Source organism: Mytilus californianus, unplaced genomic scaffold (assembly GCF_021869535.1).
Source record: "Mytilus californianus isolate M0D057914Y unplaced genomic scaffold, xbMytCali1.0.p SCAF_7, whole genome shotgun sequence".
In the NCBI taxonomy this organism is placed as follows: domain Eukaryota; kingdom Metazoa; phylum Mollusca; class Bivalvia; order Mytilida; family Mytilidae; genus Mytilus; species Mytilus californianus.
The window spans coordinates 44,496,776-44,518,362 of NW_026262723.1; the positions used below are offsets into that span (position 1 = coordinate 44,496,776).

Genomic DNA, 21,587 nt, shown 5'->3' on the forward strand with positions numbered 1-21,587 from the left:
TTTTAATGGAGACATGATCTTCCATACTTGCATTAAACACACATTTTCTCTAAAACCAAGAGTTTGGAATCAATTGAATTTAATAGGAGCAACAATTAGCGCAGTCTACAATGTTTTCAGTAATCATCAAGCAGGCTAACGCTTCCGAAATCCACACATTACTATCAAGGAAGTTATCAATACAATCAACAGGAAGTTAAAAGACATTAAACCATTTGTCTAACGGTTTTTGGCGTAATTGAAATAAACCACTTTTCATGCTTTCTTTGATACCATAGGATCCTTTTTGCTATATTTAAAAGCTTTATGAAGTAATGTCCAAATTTCAGGATGTCATTGAAGTTGTCATATCAATCCTTTATGGCGGAGCTCTCTGTAACTAATAATGCAGGAAACCAGTAACCTTGCCTTACATCGATCACTATTATCTGGTATTATATATTATCATCAACAATTGTTTATGGATGTAGACTGTATGATTGGAGATACTGATTTGATTAAGATATCAGCATTAATTACTGTACCACTGACTGTAGATTAAGTAGCTTAATCTTGTATTCTCTTAAGCCTAGATAGATGTTCAATGATTCTCTATTAGTTTCTATCACAAAGAGTCAGTTATGAAAAGATATAATACAGAGATGTTTATGTATGAGAGGTAAAGCAAAGCATTTCTGAATGAACGGATGCTTTTGATAAATTATTTACGCGTAAAAACCCGCATTTAATATAATGTTATTAATTATTATATTTTTTTCAGGAGCTAATATATATTATATAAGACAACCCAGAGACTTTTAGTGAAACAGATAATGTTCAATCAACTTTATATTTTGTCCGCTTCTGTGCTCATATCAGTATTGGAAAAAGCACGAGGGATTGGTGTTTTGAAAAATAACTTGTAAATACTGGAATACTTCATAATCAAGTTTATTTGGATAGTGATTTCTGAAAGTATGAGTGCCGAATCCTTTGATACATCTCTTATGCCACTGGCAACGGACAACGGCACATTTCCGACGGAATTGCCACCAGGACACAGTCCTCTGAAGTCACCAACATACTTAAAGGCTATTACAATATCTATGTATTCAATTATCATTATTCTTGCTGTTGGTGGAAATAGTATCGTTTGCTACATTGTATTCCGAGCCCGGAGGATGAGGACAGTGATGAACTTTTTTATTGTCAGTTTAGCACTCAGTGATATTTTGATGGCAATATTTTGTATTCCGTTTACATTTCTTGCCAATCTTGTATTTAACTATTGGCCATTTGGAAACATTTTGTGTCCAGTTGTGACGTATTTACAAGTAGTTTCGGTATTTTTGAGCTCATTTACACTTGTTGCAATAAGCTTAGATAGGTATATTGCAATTATATACCCACTTCGAAGGAAACTTACGAAAAAGCAAGCATTCATAGTTATTGCTAGCATTTGGGTTGTATCATTTTTAATTCCCATTCCTACAGCGGTGACGTCACGGTCACAAAAATATGTAAATACATCAACAGCTCCTGCATTTTGTGAAGAAATCCTTTGGGAGACTGAAGGTGCAAAACTTACTTACAATGGAGTACTGTTCTTTTTGCAATACATAAATCCGTTGGTAATTTTGATCGTAACTTACGGACGGATAAGCTATGTAATGTGGGCTGTCAAAACTCCTGGCGAGGCCATGTCATCAAGGGACCAGCGTATGTCTGAATCTAAACGAAAGGTAAGGTATCAGCAGTGATATACTAATGATTCCAAAAGGAGTCTGTATAAAACAAATTTTCACAAAAAACAAGCACCCTGGAAGCTTTCAGTAGTGCCTTTTTTAAGACAAAAGTTAAGATCTTCTGATATAAATTTACGCACATATTTTCATCTTTGAATGATGATTTTTAAATGCAATAGGTCAACAGTCCAACATTAGATATGTATGATTAACTAAATATCAATAAACAATTCTGCTTAATAGTTTTTAGATAAGATTTACAATAACTAAATATCAAGAAACAATTCAGCCTAATAGTTTTTAGATAAGATTTACACATTCAGATGATACTGAAAAGATATTTGATAAGCAAATGCATTTTGAAGTACGTTTAAAAGTTAATTATATATGATTTTTGAAAAGAAAATGAATTCTGCTATTTTCATTTTCTGTAGTTGAACTGAAATCAAGAGTCGATAAGGGGTGTAGACATATGTTTTCTTGAATTTCTCGTACATATGCTAAAGAGAGGTATAAAAATAAGAAGATGTGGTATAATTGCCAATGAGACACTGTCCACCAGAGACCAAATGATGTAGAGGTTAACAACTATAGGTCACCGTACTGCCTTCAACAATTAGCAAAACACATACCGTATAGAGGTGTACGTTTTGTTGTACCGAATGTATAAGTATGCAACCCCGTCCGATTCGAATTGGGATGTTGAATTCGAGTCATCGTTTAGGGAACCATTGTAACATCTCTTTTAGGGGTTTGTACATGTAGATGGTCTGCTGAATGGCATACTTTCTGTCCTATCCTCATTTTCCAGAGTCATTCTTAACTTCTTACCCTTCATCTCGGTCGACCACTCTACAATGCCCATCTATTATATTATATTAGATTGATTGTTTAATTTGCTCTGCTCGCCCTCAATATGCATGAAATATTTGCCCATGATCTCTTAAGCAAACAAAACTAGACCAATCAGTGAAAATATTACTATATATACAATACACTTTGTGACTTCAGTTACCATTGTATTTAATAGAAATTTTATCGTATATTCATCGTAATCCCAAAGGTTGATTGTGATATTAAAAACATGGTCATACCTGGACTTCTCTCGTCCCGCCAGTAAAACCCATGCCAAAATGACTGTGCGGTGTGTCTACATTCGCAGCCACGTCCGGTCGGAGTGGGAACGTAAAATCCGATGCATCGTAAGGCGAGAGCCGGGCTCTCTGCACGTTAAAGAATCATTGTAACAAGTCTGAGGGGTCCGTAGCTGGCCTATTGCATGGCACAATTTCTGCCCCTACCTATCATAACCTTTTGTAAGAGACCAAATTCCCAGGCTTTATCTCGGTCGACGACTTTGCACTACCTACCTATTCTGTTGATTATTGATTCGATCTCGTCTTGAATATGCATGGAATATTTGGCACTGGGCGATAGAACAAACATCAACCAATCAATAAATTAGAAAATTGAAGGTGTTAGGTACGGCCCCGTTTGCACTTTTTTGTGCAAGGCGCATAAACGATAATGAATTCTGATACTTACAAAGCAAGACAATTTATATGATTTTAAGTTTCATTAATTTTGACACCAGGAAATATTCAGGGTATGTCTTTAGTAAATATCGGATTTTATAAAATATTAGTAGACTTTAATTTTTTTTAATGTATTATGTCAGCCATTTGAAAAATTGGGGTCGAAGGATAACTTTTCAAATAAAAACCAATTTGGCACCTCATACCACTATATAAATTTTCATTTAATCGTAGCACAAAAACATGCTTCTAAAAATTTGTGATATTGTAACAAGAACCAAGTTTTTGATTAAAATTTGACACTTGGAATCAATTTGGCAGAACATATTATATGTATATATATACATATCAATTTCTGTTGCAATTTAGCCAAAAAAGATGTTTATCAAAATTTGAGATTGTTTAACAGAAACTACGTTTTTACTGCGAACTTGACATTGGGAATCAATTTGAAATAGCATATTAGTATACTTACAAACTAATTTTCATTGCAATCCTAGCACAGAAAGAAGTTTATTTTCTAAACTGTGATTTATTTTAACAAAAAGTTCACTTTTAACCGCACCCCAAAAAAACAAAGTTTTTGACACCAGGAATCAATTCAGAGTAGAATATAATACCAACGAACCAGTTTTCATTAAAATATAAACAGAAAAAAATGTTTCTCAAAATTTGTGATTAAATTAGTTTTATTTATAAAAAGCTAAGTTTTCCCAAATTTAATCGGCCAGTTTTCACCAAAATCTCTTTTCTTTTCAGCCACACAAGCTTTTTCATTACTTGGCTACCAATATTGTCATAAAAATCTTTTAAAAAGGCTCTTTAGTCGAAATTACATGAACATTTCTAGCTACAAACATCCTTAGAGTGTAGGGTTTAACAACTACATGTATGTAGATTACTATTCGCCTACCAGCTACATGTAACATGGCCGCTGTTACTATTAAGTTTAATAGAACGTTATGGTCAGATGCTTATAATTGACAATCTAAAGCGATGCAAATTAAATGAATGAAATATTGTCGAAAACGTCCTGTAGAAATATCGTTTTATAATATATACTGATGTCCTTGATGACCAACCAAGATTGTCGCATTAGTCTATAAAATATTTTCAAAATATCTTATAAAATCATTACCTTGCTTAATTTGAAGAACTTTTTGTGAAATTATCTAAATATAATTCAGTTTGAGGAAAATATTTGGTGATCACGCCTCTTGTCCAAAAAAGCCATTTAGGGGGAACTCAGGTGTCCGTAAAGATGTATGATGGAAAATGAATAAGCATTTTCAAAAATCTCATCTTAAACCACTGCGCCAATTTACACCAAACCTGGTCACAATCAACCTCAGAGTGCCTGGTTTAGACGTTTTGTTTTGTTTTGTTTTTAATGCACGCTGACGAACTAATGTTGCCACTGTTACTAAATCCAGCATAGAGATTAAAAGCCGTATATATGTAATTGTGTAATGAAATGTTGATAAAACTGTCTATTACCACAGAGTTCTGAGATAATGTGTACAAGAAGTCTCATAAAATCAATAGCTTGTTCAACTTCAAAATTTATAGTGAAATACAATTGTAGTTTAAATGTCTTTGAAAACGTACATACTGATTCCGCGAACTTTCAAATATGGCCATCATTGGGGAACTTAGGTATTTATTAAGACATAGGAAGGAAACAAGCAAAAGCATTTTAAAAGAATCCTTTATCCTAAAAACCAGTGGGGGAAATGTACTAGATATGGTCTCATTTAAAACGCACTATCTTCATTATTTATTTTTTGGGCGGAATTTGTACAGACGATTCTCTACACATTATATCGCTGTTAAATAACACTCTCTAGTCAAAACATAATTTGTTAATAGCCATGTATAGTAAATGGGATTACTTATTGGTGTAAATTAATTGAAGTCGCAGTTTTCATTTATAATATTTAACACTAAGTCAGTAACTGAAAAAAAAGATTATTTCAAATGAACGAAAAACAAAATTAGAAAACAGTCATTCATTTAAAGATAATAGTTAGGTTAATACCAACTATTTCAGACTTTAATTGAAACACAGTTTGAATGTTTAAACGAACATTGAGATTTCAAAAGCTTTGGACTTCCAATTTCCTTCTAACATTGCTGTTTTCGGTAAATTTATGGTATTTACATAGAGAATGATAATTTTTACCCTATGAGTTAAATTATTCATAAAAGAAAGTAAACATTTTATTTATCCCATTTTGTCCTCTTGGTATCATCTTGTTTTTTGTTTGTTTGAATATGTTGCCCGAATCAATTTAGATATTTTTTGTTAGCAAAATAACATGTGTGTACACCAACCTCTCATATACTTCTTCCTAGTCCTAGTAGCTGAAACAGATCACAGAAAACAAATACTTTATTTTAAACAGATTATTTGTCCTACAGAGATATTCCTAAAGTTAAGCGTTTTCTCTCTCAAAATCACAGATCAGACATTGTATATGAATAATCTTATATGAACATATTTATTATCTGAATTCGGTTGAAGATCATCATTATTATATACTAGTATAGATAATTCTTTAGTTCGTTTGATATACGTATAATCTATTCCATGCTAAATTATTGTACTTTTAGTAAAATTGAACAAGTAGGTGGAAATGGAAACTGTCTACTTTTATTTTTTTATGTTTTAGTTTATATTTTAATTATTCAATAAAGTAAATGCAGAAGAACCTGTTCTATTAGTACAAGGGACTAAAGATAAAAACACTTGAGTTTTATGCGTCATATTTTCATTCTATTGCTGTTACATGTTTATGTCATAGTTAAATTCAAAATGCGCATGGTTTTCAAATCACGCTCTGTAAACGGATTTCCCTACTGCAGATACAACAAGTAATACAGATTAAAATCTGCTGTACACGATTGCCAAATCCATTGTATTGCAAAGGTAATCTGAAACGCAGAATAAAATCTATTGTATACAATAGCAAAACAATTGTTTTGAATGGTAATCGGGAACACAGAACATAATAATATATCTGCCGTAATGAATGTCGGTAATAAGGTGTGTTAAATTAAAACATACAAGGTAAAAACATCAAGGCCACCTTGTTTCTAAAATAATCGCTACGAGACCGAGAAATTCATCTGTTTAAAATTAGAATTAATAAAGTCAATTGTACCCTGCAGTTTATATTGTTTTGGGACCTTAAGGATGTTCGTTACTCTGTTTCAAAATAACGGGCTTTTTGATATATAAAAAAGAAGATGTGGTATGATTGCCAATGAGACAACTCTCCACAAGAGACCAAATGACACAGAAATTTTTGAAAGACTGTTGTAGATCATTGATAGTTTATGAATATATAACGGAACTATTAAGCAGAACAAAAATCAAAATCTGTGTCCTTGTTTTTGAGATATAAGCATTAAATTTTTTTCGGGAAATGATTCTCTCTAGTTTTTACATATAATTAACATTGACACCTTTTTCATTCAAAAACTATGAAAAAGTAACAAGGATTTTATAAGATTTTCAAAGTTTTCTTTTAACCAGAGGATTTCCGGAATATCTGACAACATATTAAAACCAAGACTAGCGAACACCGTTAAAACCCTTCTGTGTGGCCATTAATACCCAAGTCATGTAAAATTTATTACAGTGTCTTTTTGTGCATATAATCCAAGTATACATTGGTGTGAGCGTTCCTAAAATAGGTAAACCAAGAAAAGCGCTTCGGACGCACAAACTTTTTTAAGCATTATTTTCATCATTTACTAGCACTGGATCAATACCACTGATGCTTGATTAATAGACCTCGAGGGTATCATCGGCTCTGTAGTCCGTGCTTGGATACTGACATGATTTATTTGATACAATCCCCGTTCGTAAATAAAGAAAATGCTAAGAAACTAAGTTTTCAATTTCACCAGGCAAACATGACCTTAAATTAATTGGGCTATTTTTTTTAAGTTCCTTTTGGTATTAACAATTGTTCCTAACTTTTCTGCGCTTTTATACATCCCTATATTTATACATTAGGACCATTTTCAAATAAAACATTGTATTAATAAATACAACAAGCGAAATCCAACATAAATACGATATCACAATGGTAGTTGCTAATCTATAATCATTTCATCCCGTAAAACAGTTGTTATTGTCATCTGCTCGAGGAATGACAAAAACTGCCACACAAAAACATTTAACATTTTCTGAAAATCCTTGTTATATTCGCTATGAATTGAAATTAAATGTTTTGAAAACATTAAAAACACTTATTGTAAGCGATATTTTTGAAACACACTGCATGTATACATCACGTATTACATGTACCAGGCAATTGGTATAGAAATTAAGGGAATTTGGTCGCTTTTCTAGAATTCAGTTTCCCTTTTCAGTTATCAAAACATAGCTCGAATACAGAAAAAATAGTTTATTTTTATACATGTATGCTCATACCACCTTGACCTCACTGAGATGACCTATAAACGTAACCGTTCTTGTTAGACTGTGGTGAACGGCAAAACGTTGTTATGCATTGAAAGCTGCCTATAATAATAAACATTACCCTAAAATGATGTAATAATAAATAGTTGACGTGAATACATAATACACTTGTGTCAGGTTTTATTACTCGGGAATGTATGATCTATGTATAACAGAATTGATAAATGATGCGGTATATTATTTTAGACCACAAAAAATGTACAAACAAAGTTAATAGGCTACACATACAAGTACATGTGATTTCCATTGAACTATAGTACGTAGTATATACATTCCTGAAAAGCAATAATGTTGATTTCAGCAATACCTTTACTCAACAGATCAGGTATGAATGAAAAATAATGATGATAACTAAGAAATGTTAAAAAGCGACAAATTGGATGGTAATCTAACAACACACATTAATAACTAACCAATACTATACGACCGAAAAACGATAGACAATTGCATGCACTACAAGGAAAGCTGTGTTTTTTAATCATAGTCGGATGAGGAGAACTTTGATATGCGGATATAATTATTGATATTTTAAAATTTCAGCTGCTCGACACAATATGAAGACCCTTTGAACTCGATCCTTGTCTTCACTCGACGAAATTCTTTATATTTTGTAGTATCATGACACGGGTTATGTTCTTCTCATATATTTTATGACGGTATAATACTAAACCCCTAACAGGAGGGATTGTGCCTGATATTCATATGATGAAGACATAATCTTTTAATCAGTTTAATTGAGGTCTGGAGCTGGCATGTCAGTAACTGCTAGTAGTCTGTTGTTATTTATGTATTATTGTCATTTTGTTTATTTTCTTTTGTTTCCTATTCTGACATCGGACTCGGACTTCTCTTATACTGAGTTTTACTGTACGTACTGTTGTGCGTTTGTTTTTTCTACATTGGCTAGAGGTATAGGGGGAGGGTTGAGATCTCAAAAAACATGTTTAACCCCGCCGCATTTTTGCGCCTGTCCCAAGTCAGGAGCCTCTGGCCTTTGTTAGTCTTGTATCATTTTTAATTTTAGTTTCCTGTGTATAATTTGGAGTTTAGTATGACGTCCATTATCACTGAACTAGTATACATATTTGTTTAGGGGCCAGCTGAAGGACGCCTTCGGGTGCGGGAGTTTCTCGCTGCATTGAAGACCCATTGGTGGCCTTCGGCTGCATATTGTCTGCTCTATGGTCGGGTTGTTGTCTCTATGACACATTCCCCATTTCCATTCTCAATTTTATCAATAAGAAGAAAACCTGATAATGAGTTAAAAATAAGTTTCAACTGATTTAGGTGATCGATGACCTCTTCGTTCAGTTTGCGAAGCCTTTGGTAATGATAATATGCTAAAACAACTGTATGCAAATTTCAATACTTTTTTTTCAATGTATCTTCTTGCATGTAAATTTGCAGCAAATTGCAGTAAAAATATTATTCAACTTCCTATCAAAGCTATCTATAAACGAAAAATATTTTTTGTGGGTCGATTTAGCGTACCCGAAGTGCTGAGAAACACCTGTCATAAGTCGGCATCGTACGTTTATGATCGATATCCATAGCAGTTTTTTCAAGTTTTAACAAAAATGTATTCATTGACAAGTTGATGTTGTTGTAGTAGCTATAAAAACTACATGCTCTTATATTTCATCTATCTAAAATTGGTTTTGTCATTAATTAAAGTCTTTTCGCTGGACACCCTGATTTATTTAAGGAACTAAATTTTAAACTAAGCATGGCAAAATGAGGTCTTCATAATGTTTTAGACGAGAACAAACAAATCCATTAAATAGGTAATACAAATTGGGTCCAACAGGATTGCAAAACGATGGCATGTCGGTTAATTAAGGGTAAAACAAATTAGATAGCAATAGGCAAATGCAAAGGCACTATCTTTACCCGAGGCATTGAATTACACGTCCGAATTCCGATCTTTCATAATTGCGTACATGTTACTAGTTAAACCAATCGGACGCCTGCCTTTTAGCATGGGTTTTAATTCCAGACAGAGGTCGAGAGACCATATTTCTATACCCATAGTCAATCCTTTGGAGTATAAATGATAAACAGACGGGACTTCCTAATAAAGACAAATTGTGATTTAATCCTATTTTTCAGACTGTCCATTGGCTGGGACTATTATACTAGTATATTATAAACGAAAAATATTTTTTGTGGGTCGATTTAGCGTACCCGAAGTGCTGAGAAACACCTGTCATAAGTCGGCATCGTACGTTTATGATCGATATCCATAGCAGTTTTTTCAAGTTTTAACAAAAATGTATTCATTGACAAGTTGATGTTGTTGTAGTAGCTATAAAAACTACATGCTCTTATATTTCATCTATCTAAAATTGGTTTTGTCATTAATTAAAGTCTTTTCGCTGGACACCCTGATTTATTTAAGGAACTAAATTTTAAACTAAGCATGGCAAAATGAGGTCTTCATAATGTTTTAGACGAGAACAAACAAATCCATTAAATAGGTAATACAAATTGGGTCCAACAGGATTGCAAAACGATGGCATGTCGGTTAATTAAGGGTAAAACAAATTAGATAGCAATAGGCAAATGCAAAGGCACTATCTTTACCCGAGGCATTGAATTACACGTCCGAATTCCGATCTTTCATAATTGCGTACATGTTACTAGTTAAACCAATAGGACGCCTGCCTTTTAGCATGGGTTTTAATTCCAGACAGAGGTCGAGAGACCATATTTCTATACCCATAGTCAATCCTTTGGAGTATAAATGATAAACAGACGGGACTTCCTAATAAAGACAAATTGTGATTTAATCCTATTTTTCAGACTGTCCATTGGCTGGGACTATTATACTAGTATATATTAGTATAATAGTCCCAGCCATTGAATAGTATTTTTGTACAAGTCCGTCAATTTCTGTTTATCGTAAAGGTTTACCTCGCTATTTGTTATTAACATCCGCGAACCTGATAGACGTAATTAAATGATAAACGACCAAGAATAATTGTACAGATAACTACAAACGGTCAGTCAATATAACCATAACATTTATCCTAATGTCAACTTACTAGAGGATATTGAATTTTGTTGACCGACCTGTTGCACAGATTAGTACGGCATTCAATAGTAATTACTTTATTGGCAAATAAATAAAAGTGTGCATTCCCAATTTTGTCTAGGTGTATATCGTGTTGGAATAATTGGCGTTAATAAGATTGATTACAGGAAGAAGCGTCAGTTTGGATGAACATAAATATATATCCTACAGACTGAATAATTGGGGCAATACTGGCTCAAATAGTCGGTCAGCAATACACTGGAAAACCAAAACATGATGTATATATGATTTCCGGGTGTTGACGACGTTGCTTAACTGTTTAATTCTATTATCTGACTATCATACCAAGACTACTCTTAGTGATGATTTTAGCTGTATATTCTTTGTAATTGTATCGATAACCACTATACATTTGCAAAAGCATTCAACAAAGTTAATGTAAAACTAGTGTAAGATTATTCCTACATACTTGTTGATTTTCAATTTTAAGCTGTTTTTCAACATGTATTCCTTTTGTAGCTTTAAATATATATTGCAGATATTGAAGGCTAAGTGTCCGAGGTCTATAAAAATCAACTATTGTGATAAGAAATAGAAATATCTTTGTTGAGTTCTTTCAAGTTATGAATGTAATATTCATGTCCGTATCTTTGATGAATTCTTTGAAGTTATGAATGTAATATTCATGTCCTGCCTGTCTCCTCGATTTTGCCAGTGATTAGAACTATGACGACTGTATTAAGACTGAATCGAGAAAGTTAATACAGATCGTATTATAGTAAGTACGTCAAGGAGATAGCACATACACAATAATATTACACTGGACACGAATTGATATTATTTTAAACGCCTTATCTTGTCTGAAAAAATATAATTGCAGATGTGTTCATTCATAGCGCACCTGGTCTTTTTGTTGATTAATTTGTTGTTGTTATTTCAAACATTGGTAAAGCCCAGTGGCAAATATTTCATTGATTTATTTTTAAAACGATAACATATTAACAATATCTTTAATATGTAAGTTCTTCAAAGTAAGTCGACTAGAAAGAAGGAATTTTAGACTGCTACTCTAAAAAGTTTTTACAATTTGGTCAAAAAGGATGGCTTGAACTGGGTCATCCTCCGACTCCTTCCTTTCAACGTCCCGTGTCAGCTCTGATCAGGCCTGGATGTGTATTTATACATTCCAGAGATTTAAGGTTACAAACTTTTTACGGTACAAAATTTATGTGAATTTTTTTGTGATTAACATCACTGAATCATCCTGGCGTCCGACGTTTGCGGAAACTTTTCACATATTCATTTCCGTCACCAGTCATCTAATTTCAACACAATTTAGCAAGGATTGATCTACGACAGGTTTGCTACAAACTTCGCTTGTTTAATTTTGATCAGATAAAAACAAAAAAAAAAACGCTAGTGGCGATATTTGCGTGGATATTCGATTCTGACTGGCCAATTATAAAATTCTTTCCTACTAAATTACATAGCAAATTGTTTTGACAATTTAGGGGATAATTTATTTGAAGACTTTCTTCATACCATCCTGATCAGGTGGCAAACATGGCGACATTGATGGGACATATAGATTCCATACACAATTCTATGGGAAACTACATTTCCATCCTAATACTTATAATCTAGTTTGACAGGAATTATGTGTCAGTGTGGAATGTCTTCGACAAAATGGTTTTGGAAAAAAAAACCAACATAGCTCCAGGAGCAATCTGATTCTGTATGATTGGTCAATTGAAAAAAATATGCTCTGAAACTGCAAGGCGAAAAGTTTTGAAACGCCAGTAAAAAAAAGGCGGAGAATATGCAGTTGGGAACCAGAACTCAAATATTGATTGAAAACAAAGCCGCCAAAAGCTTAATTTGTCATAATTTGGTGTCTATTGCACAGTTAAGGGGAACATTTTCCAGGTACTTGTAGGAGACTCGGATTCCTAAGCGTCTCTAGTTTATAGGGGAGTTTTATTTGTCTCATTCATTTTTTATTCCATGTAGCATTTAAAACACTCCAAGTAGATGCGTTTTGTATTTTTTTTAAAGAATTACCGGTTTTACTCCTTAGAGGACATTTTGGCTGGCAATGTTCCTGGCGCATGTTTGAAAACAGCATTCAAATCAAATTATTTTTTTTTATTTAAAACAGATCATAAACACAAGGTGTAGTGAGCTTTTTCAAATCGACTAAATAACATTTTTTTTAAAATGAAAGTCGCAAAATATATCGCCATAATTTTCCCGCTAAAGCAATATCCACTACAAAACTGACTGAAAAGGACAAAGGACACTTTTCATCTCTGACCTTTAAAATGAGGAAAAATGTCGTCATCAGACACGATCTTATAAACATGACATTTTTAGATAAACAGTTTTTGTCTGTAGAATGTTAACATTGAAGCACACAATATCAGTGTACAATCTTTGAACCGTACAAAAATCAAGATTTCTACTTAAAACGTTTGATGGAGAAAATAGTTCTGGAATGTGACATGAGTAATTGTCTGCTTGAAGTGCAAAATGCTTTTAGGATGAATTAAGTCTTTGATTGATACAACATCAATCGGCACTCGTCAATATTTTAACAAAAATGTTTGTTCATTTTGGAATTCATGATTTAATCAATTAGTTTTGTTAAAGTCACTTAAAACCAGGAAATAATTTTACAAAAACGAGTAAAACCAATATTTCCCCCAATAAGAAAACTGGTAATTGTATCGTTATGTCTATTAATTATGTATTGTTACTCGTACATCAATATCATTGTCCATTTAGCCTGTCTCTTTTTATAGAGAATTATACTAATATTTCATACAGTTTGCTTTTTTTAAGTTCCTGTGAGAATCGAATTAAATATTGACAAAAACATATCTAGTAAAGACATACAAAAATTACGTTTATTATAATCTCAAACGTCACTACACACATGGACATAGCGAACAAGTTGGGAACTGTACACATCACAAGAAGGAGCCGAAGGAACATCATCCTGCAAAAAAGCAAAATTAACATTATGAAACGTATTGTCTCTTTTGTTGTAAATTATAGTTAAGAGTTTTCTGTGCAGAACTGAAATATTTTATAATTATTATATCCAAATCTAGAGAAAAACAATTATTGTTGTTAATATTCGATTTTATTTAAAGTAAGTTTTTTCGTTTTATTTCTGATAATTAGAAAATTCTTGATTATTTCAAGCAAAAATATCTTCAAGTGTTATTTACTTTTCCCATGAAATGAAATTTTTAGTAGAATATGATTCAAAACAATACAAGAACGAGTCTGCTAATAAAGGGGCACAGTAAGTGGCCACATGAATACCTACAATCTGTCGATAAATCTTATTGCGGCCGAAACTTAATTAGATGTTGTCAAGGAGAACATTAACAGCTATTATCATTTCATCACATTTCCCTGAAGTGTATCTAGTATACTTGTCTCTTTCATTACAGAAGAAGGCTTTTATAAGTTGCAGCAAATTAATAAGCAAACCGATTACTCGAATGACCATTTGATAAAATTAGAAAACCTGTTTGAGAAGAATGTGTGGAAGCGTATTGATATGAAAGAGCCATCAAAACACGTTACTTATTGAAAACATCCAATGAGTTTTTACACTTCAAAAAAGTTTAATACACCAAACACGCCTATGCAATATTTCTAATGCTGTTTTCCTTATGACAACGTGTATAAAGTCAACTGTTAAACTATATTTTGCAATATCAACGTTGTTTTCTTTTAAAAAATGTCTGAGATGACGAAAGCATCATCAATCTGACCTATAATTGTTAACTTTTTATACATTGTAACTTGGATCGAGAGTTGTCTCATTGGCACTCATACCACATCTTCTTATTTATATTCATACCCATCGTTTTCTAACTTTAGTTTGAACCGCAAAATAATGTAGGTTTTACGGTGAATGTCATTACTTTACATATATGGTGTTGTTTGCGACTTTGGGATCAGATATGACAAGAAAATAATAAAACTGACGAGAACATTATACACATAACTTCCCTTTAGTCTATGTTAGATGATTCTTTTATTCCATGTGAAATTAGTTTGTCAACTTCTGTATTGAATACTGTTCCAGTAATCACTATCATTACTGTAGAAAAGAACCGAGGATAACAAATGATACAAATATGTCAATTTTAATAAAGACCAATGATTATTATCAAAGAACCGGAATAACTAGTATTTTGTACAAACAAACACTCGAGAGATTCCTATAATGAAAAGTATAATTTGACCTTGAATTTTATATGCGGTTCTTAACTTTGTTTTAACTTGTATTAAACACTCTCCGGCACACACACACACATTTATATATCATTTTATTTGATGTTTATTGCAGCAGAACAGTAACGCCATTTGTCAAATGCTAAATAAATAGCAACAAGAGAACACTATGTTAATGGTTTAGTAGCTGCCAAATTCATGTCCACCAATTTTCCTCAAAATTTTAAATTTGATTTATGATATACAAAAACGTGTTTAGCAAGTACAATCTAAAACATAAACTTCAGAGAATCGTAAACAATATCAACATTTTAGGATAAAACGCAGTCTAATTGACATTGCCGATAGTCATAAGAATCCGATATAAATATAAATAATAAATAGCATGCGATGCAATAGTAAACTGCTCTTTTTAATGTCATATCACAGAGAAAGTTTTACCTTTAACCGGTTAAAGAATAATTTTCTTTTGCGGGCCAAATCAGCCGTTGTCAGTCCCCTTTTTACGTGAAATTTTATATAATCAATGAAAATACTGAGCACATGCGTAATCATCTCCAAAATGGGAGAATTAAAATCATTTCCTTTGTTTTTAAGTTTATTTTTCCACTGACCGTCATTGTCAGTTTTTAGATCGAAGTCGAGATTTGAATTTCTATTGTATAGATGGGACCAGCAAAGTCACCATACATTGAATTATTTAGTAAGAGGAAATCATCTATATAGCGGAGCATGAGGACCTCCATTATAAAGTTTGTCTCATGCGAATAAAACAAGTCAACCGAAAAGAAAAGGAGCACATTTGACTTCCATAAAAATGCCAACTTATGTTGAAAAACGTGTACATTAAACGTAACAAATATGTTTACAATAAACGATTTAGCATCACTGCACGTTTTGTTTGATTTTACAATGCATGATTTACCCCTCCCTGAAATAAGTCATACCTGCTTTTGTTGTTAGTTTTTAAAAATCAAAATAAGTTATTTCAAACGGTCTTATTTATAATATCAAAAATTATGTTGTCTATTGCAAAATCAATAAATTTCACGGCACTTTTAAAAGTACTTCAAAATACATTTGTTTATATGTTCTGCTTCCCCTTTCTCTTGAAATTTTAAATCTTATCTTAAAACTATTCGTCTGGATTGTTTCTTAAAGTTGCAGTGAAAGATATTTCTATGCATCACATATAACCAATAATAGATTTTGAGCTGTTGCATTCAATTATCATATGTCAAAGATTTAGTGTGTATATCAAATCTTCACGTTGGCCATTCTTTTATTTATGGAACAAAGTTGGACTTATTCTTCAATCTGTTCTGAAGTTAAGAAGAAAGAATACTTGTGTTAAGGAAATAATAAAAATTGATATTTGTAACCCATTGTCATGGTAATATTATCTATAAAGCAAACAAGTTTGTTACTTGTTCTTCAAATCATTCATTTTGGATTAATAGTTGGACTTAGTGGTAAATGTTATAAGAACACTCATCGAAGATACCAAACTTATATTTGGGTACGCCAGACGCGCGTTTCGTCTATAAAAGACTCAGTTATGACGCTCGAATTAAAATCGTTAAAAAGCAAAGTAGAGTTCAAAGTTGAAGAGCATCGAATGATACTGTGTGTGTGTGTGTGTGTGTTTTGTTAAATCCTGAATATGATTTTCTTATTTATCACAATTCTCTGCTAAAAAAGGAAACGCATTATAGTTTCTTTTTAAATTGCATTTTGTGTACTTCAAATCGATATTTTACAGCAAGGATCAGATAAAATATTATATTTGGACCTGCGTATCCTTTGAAATTCATGTTGCAACTCTTGACTGAGTTGGTTCGATAATTGAGGCGTCTATCAATTTCGTCTCAAAGATGTTCAATGGGATTCAAATTCGGCGACTTTGAGGGCCATTACAGAACACTTATTGTATTCTGATTTAGGAAATCCATGGTCATAATTGATGATTGGGGCCGGGCATTTCCTGCTGAAACATCTCCACCTGCCGAGCAATTGCATTTATATTGAGCATGTGTGACTGCAGAATACAGACTATAATGTCGAGTAGATTTTTCTTTGGACACACAATAGGTTTGTTTTGAGGTTGTAGATTATTGCTGCCCATATCGTGAAGCTTCAAACCCTAAGTCTATCAACTTCCTATATGCTCATGCAATGCCTGTATACATGGGTTCATCCATCACATCTTTGGAGAAAAAAAACGTAACTCATCGCTGAATAAAATTTAGCTTGAGTCCCTTAAAGTCAAGACCCTTAATTGGCCTTAAAAATGGAGTAACAAAATTACCGAACCCTAAGGTAAATTTAAAGAAGGTGAAGTTCATGAAAACTGACCAGCGTTCAATTATATCAACCAATGAAACGACTAGAAAACAACTGTCAAATTCCTTAAATAGTAGTGGTCTTTTCCGATAAAAATGGAGGGTTGAAACTGGTTGCATAGCTACATGTAGTTAAACCTTCCACTTGTCTGTTTTCCGTTATATTGACAACATTTTGTGAACAATCTAACATATAATTATCAACATAAGGTCTTCTGAGTCCAATTTCGCGTTGGCGATGCATGTTACGGACATGAAACACTCGGATAGACCAAGATTTGCTTAAATAGTGAAACAATGTCTATTGCTTCTAGGGAGACTTTGAGCTGATCCAGATCAATTTAAAGTCGGTCAAAGGTGTGAAATTGTGATCTTCTGAACGTTGAAGTGGACCTAAGTTTGAGATTGTCCACTTTGAATACGGCATGTCTTGGTCAATATACTTGACGAGTCGCAAAAAGCTCGAATTGGTCTTTTGTATTTTGAATACACCTTTATTAAATAATTGCTTATGTATTTAATTATTCAATATTCGTTTTTTATTGTCATTTTATTCTAAAAACCAATCGGACCTTAACTTTGCGTAACATGTTTTGCAGAATCTAGTTCAAAATTCGAAAATGTTTCTTTCAGTTTTTTTTAATTTAAATCATTTATACATATTTTGTGGCATTGCACAAAAACGTATAACCCTGCACATCTTCATATCACTGATAAACGTGAAAATAAACCTGTTCAATGGTTGGCCGTAGTTGCATCGTAATAAATAGTTTTGTTCTATAATAAATATATTTACTTCTTTCCTGGACTATGAGCTATTTGTTGTAGATACGCACTCAGCTTTGGCTATACTTTTTGTCCTTTTTGGTTTATAAGCTCTTCATCTTTTTAATAAATTTTGGGATTTTCAATTATTTTAACCTCGAGCATCACTATGAGACATTTATTGTCGAATTGGTGGAGAAACATGAGTATACCTAATGTTATTGACTGTTACTATAATTTATAAAGCTATATTAGCTACGATTTCGACAGTATAATCTGTAAAAAACAATTGGAATAGTACGTGATCACCCAAGAAACAATTTTATTTTTAGTTATATTGTGTTTATATAACTTTAATAGTTTCTTTTAAAAAGATTTTGTTGTTTCGTAATTGCGCATGTTGTTTCCTCAAAGAAAATACGAATGGAAAACTGCATAAAATTTATTTGTTTTCATGAAAAAGGCGCATATCATGACGTCATAACATTAAAAATCTTTAATTTGACTTCATTGTAAGAATATTGTTAACTTATCACAACATTGTTTTTTAACGATGGAACCAGGAATGCGTCAGATTACTTGTACTTTATTGAAAAAGTACTATTAAATCAACATATAGTACAACTCTTAAATTTAAAACTTTCAAATTTCCTTTCAATGTACAGAGTCTCATTATATATTTTTAGTGTGACAATTATTTTTCTTCAGGTAATCTAGGTAACGCTTCACATAATACTTTTACGTCTGAAATTCACCCATCAATGTTAAAATTGTTTTTGCTCTTACTGTGTTACCATTCTTACTACCCTAAATTACGCCGACACGAAAAGACATCACCCAAATAACGGAAGCTATATCTCTGGAAATCTAGCCAACCTGAGTAGAATTGAGAGCTTGACACAATGCAGGCAGTGTTTTCGTTCATGTCTTAACATCTTGAGTTGAATTCCAGCTGAGGGGACTTTATTAATTTGCAAGTGCAAGAAAGTAGTTCTAGCATGTTAAGGATACATTCTAGACTTAAAGAGTATTCTTTTTATTTATATTTTTATTGTTACTCGTAGGCAATATAGTACCTGTATATAAATACTAACCTATAAATTTCAGACAACAGACATTTCATGCTCTTATCTATCGTGTATTTGCATGTTTGTCACGCTAAGCTCCTTAAAAAGCATTACCAGTCTATACAAATCCCAAATAACTATCTCAGCTAAAACATTAATTTTGTATTTTGTTTGATTACTTCGAGCACTTAGACGTTCTTAATCTTATAAAATGTTGAGCAAAATAACCCCTTCTGTTCTGTTTTAGCAACAATGTTACATAAGGAAGCAGAAATAATGTTTGATTAAATGGAAATCATTTAGGATTAATGCGATTCAACAACTTAATTTGTTCTGCTGATAAAAAAAGTTAGGAATGGATTGAACGCTTAAAGCTACCATTTGGTAAATAATAAATCAAGCTATTGGTTTATAGCGTTTGCATCCGATTAAGATTGTTGAATAAGCGATTAGCATCCTGTTTGATATTCGTGATCTATCATTTTCAATTATAACTACATCTTGTATAACTGTTCTAAATAAAAATTACCGAATTAAAAAAATCTGCTGAATGATAGTTTTGCCATAAACTTCAAATACTACTTTATTTATGGATTTTGCTTTATTGGAGCTGTTTCCTAATTAAAGTAACATCAAATGTTTGCATTCGTTCCTTTATTAGCTTATATAATTATGTTTGCCAGGATTTGAATGACGTTACATCTATGGCTGAATAATGTATTTCCCCAATCCTACAATGAAGTGTTTGATTTGCATTTTTTTAAGAATTTCATAATATATTTTCAGATTATAAAGATGATGATTACTGTTGTTGTGATTTATGCCATTTGTTGGCTTCCCCTGAACATTATCAACTTTGTCGGAGCCATAGACATTAGAATATATAATATTCGAGGCATGAATTATATTTGGATGGGAAGCCATTGGCTTGCAATGAGTAACTGTATGTATAACCCTTTCATTTATTGCTGGATGAACGCCAAATTCCGGAATGGCTTTTTGAGAGTTTTCAGTTGTTTTACATGTGGAGTGATAGATTGTCAAGATAGACTGGAACTTGAACGACTGCGGCGCCAAGATACAATGCTCACATCTATGAATGGAAATAGTGGATCTTCAAGAAGATTTAATTCATCAAAACGTTCATCTTCAAATTCCAAAAGATCATACTGTGACTATACTGCTATAAAAGAAAAAGGCATTCAATAATAAAACTAGTTTTGTAGCACTTAGATGTAAATAAAAGATATATGATGTTTATATATTATACATTCATAGCGATGCCGTCCTGTTCTCACTTAAAGAATTGAACTATCACATGTAGCAGTTCTTCCGACAAAAATAAAGGAAAACAAATCCAAATAATTGAAGAATGTATTTCAGAGTCACATATCATGACAATGAAATAATTGTACGTTTTTATAGTAAATGCATCTCGTACCCCTTATTTGTCAATTTTATACTTGTTTGGCTTTCTAACTTTTTTTATCTGAGCGTCACTGATGAGTCTTATGTAGCCGAAACGCGCGTCTGTCGTAACAAATTATAAGTCTGGTACATTTGATAACTATTTATTCATGTAAGTAGGTCGTCTCATGTTTTGTTGACGCAGGCTGTGTGATCCTGTGCGTATGCATTTGCTATGCTTCTTTTATTTAATCCAAAATCAATGCAAGGAGTTGTTGATTGTATACGTTAATGAGACATCCGACGCTCAGACTTCATTTTAAGAAGACCTTTGTTTACAATTACATTATTTAGTTTATTCAGTATTAATACCCAACATAATTCGAATAGTTTTTTATTGTCAATCTTTCTTACAAATGTATGCATTTGCTAGTGACGGACCCAACCTTTTGAAAAGGAGGCACATTCTATATATTGTTTATAGATAAAACGCGCGTATCCCGTACATAATTTTAATCCTGGTATTTATGATGAGTTTATTTATAACAACTGGGTCGATGCCACTGCTGGTGGAGGTTTCCTCCCCGAGGTTATCACCAGCCCAGTAGTCAGAACTCCTGTGTTGACATAAATAGTCATTGATATGATCATAACTATAAATTAATTGTTACAAAACTGCGAAGGAATAGATTACCCTAGCTGTATTTGACAAAACGTTTCGGAAACTTAGATCCTCAGTGCTCTTCAACTTCGTACTTTATTTGGCTTTTTAAATTTTTTTTATTTGGGCGGCACTGATGAGTCTTTTGTAGATCAAACGCGCGCCTAGCGTACAAAATTTTAATCCTGGTATCTATGATGAGTTTATTTATATCGTAAATATGTAATTTATATTTCCATTGAATTTATCAGGTGATATCAAGTTCAAAGAAATTTTGTGTTAATCAAAGTGGTTGATTAAACAAAA

General features: G+C 32.5%; 1 protein-coding gene across 1 annotated transcript; it reads left to right on the top strand.

Moving 5' to 3' along the window:
• Positions 1–772: 772 nt before the first annotated feature.
• On the top strand, positions 773–20,473 carry LOC127707811 (RYamide receptor-like). The gene is made up of 2 exons (XM_052212562.1): positions 773–1,721; positions 20,000–20,473. The coding sequence occupies exons 1-2, from the start codon at positions 957–959 to the stop codon at positions 20,420–20,422; spliced, it is 1,188 nt and encodes a 395-aa protein (XP_052068522.1). The 5' UTR covers positions 773–956; the 3' UTR covers positions 20,423–20,473.
• The last annotated feature ends 1,114 nt before the right edge of the window (positions 20,474–21,587 follow it).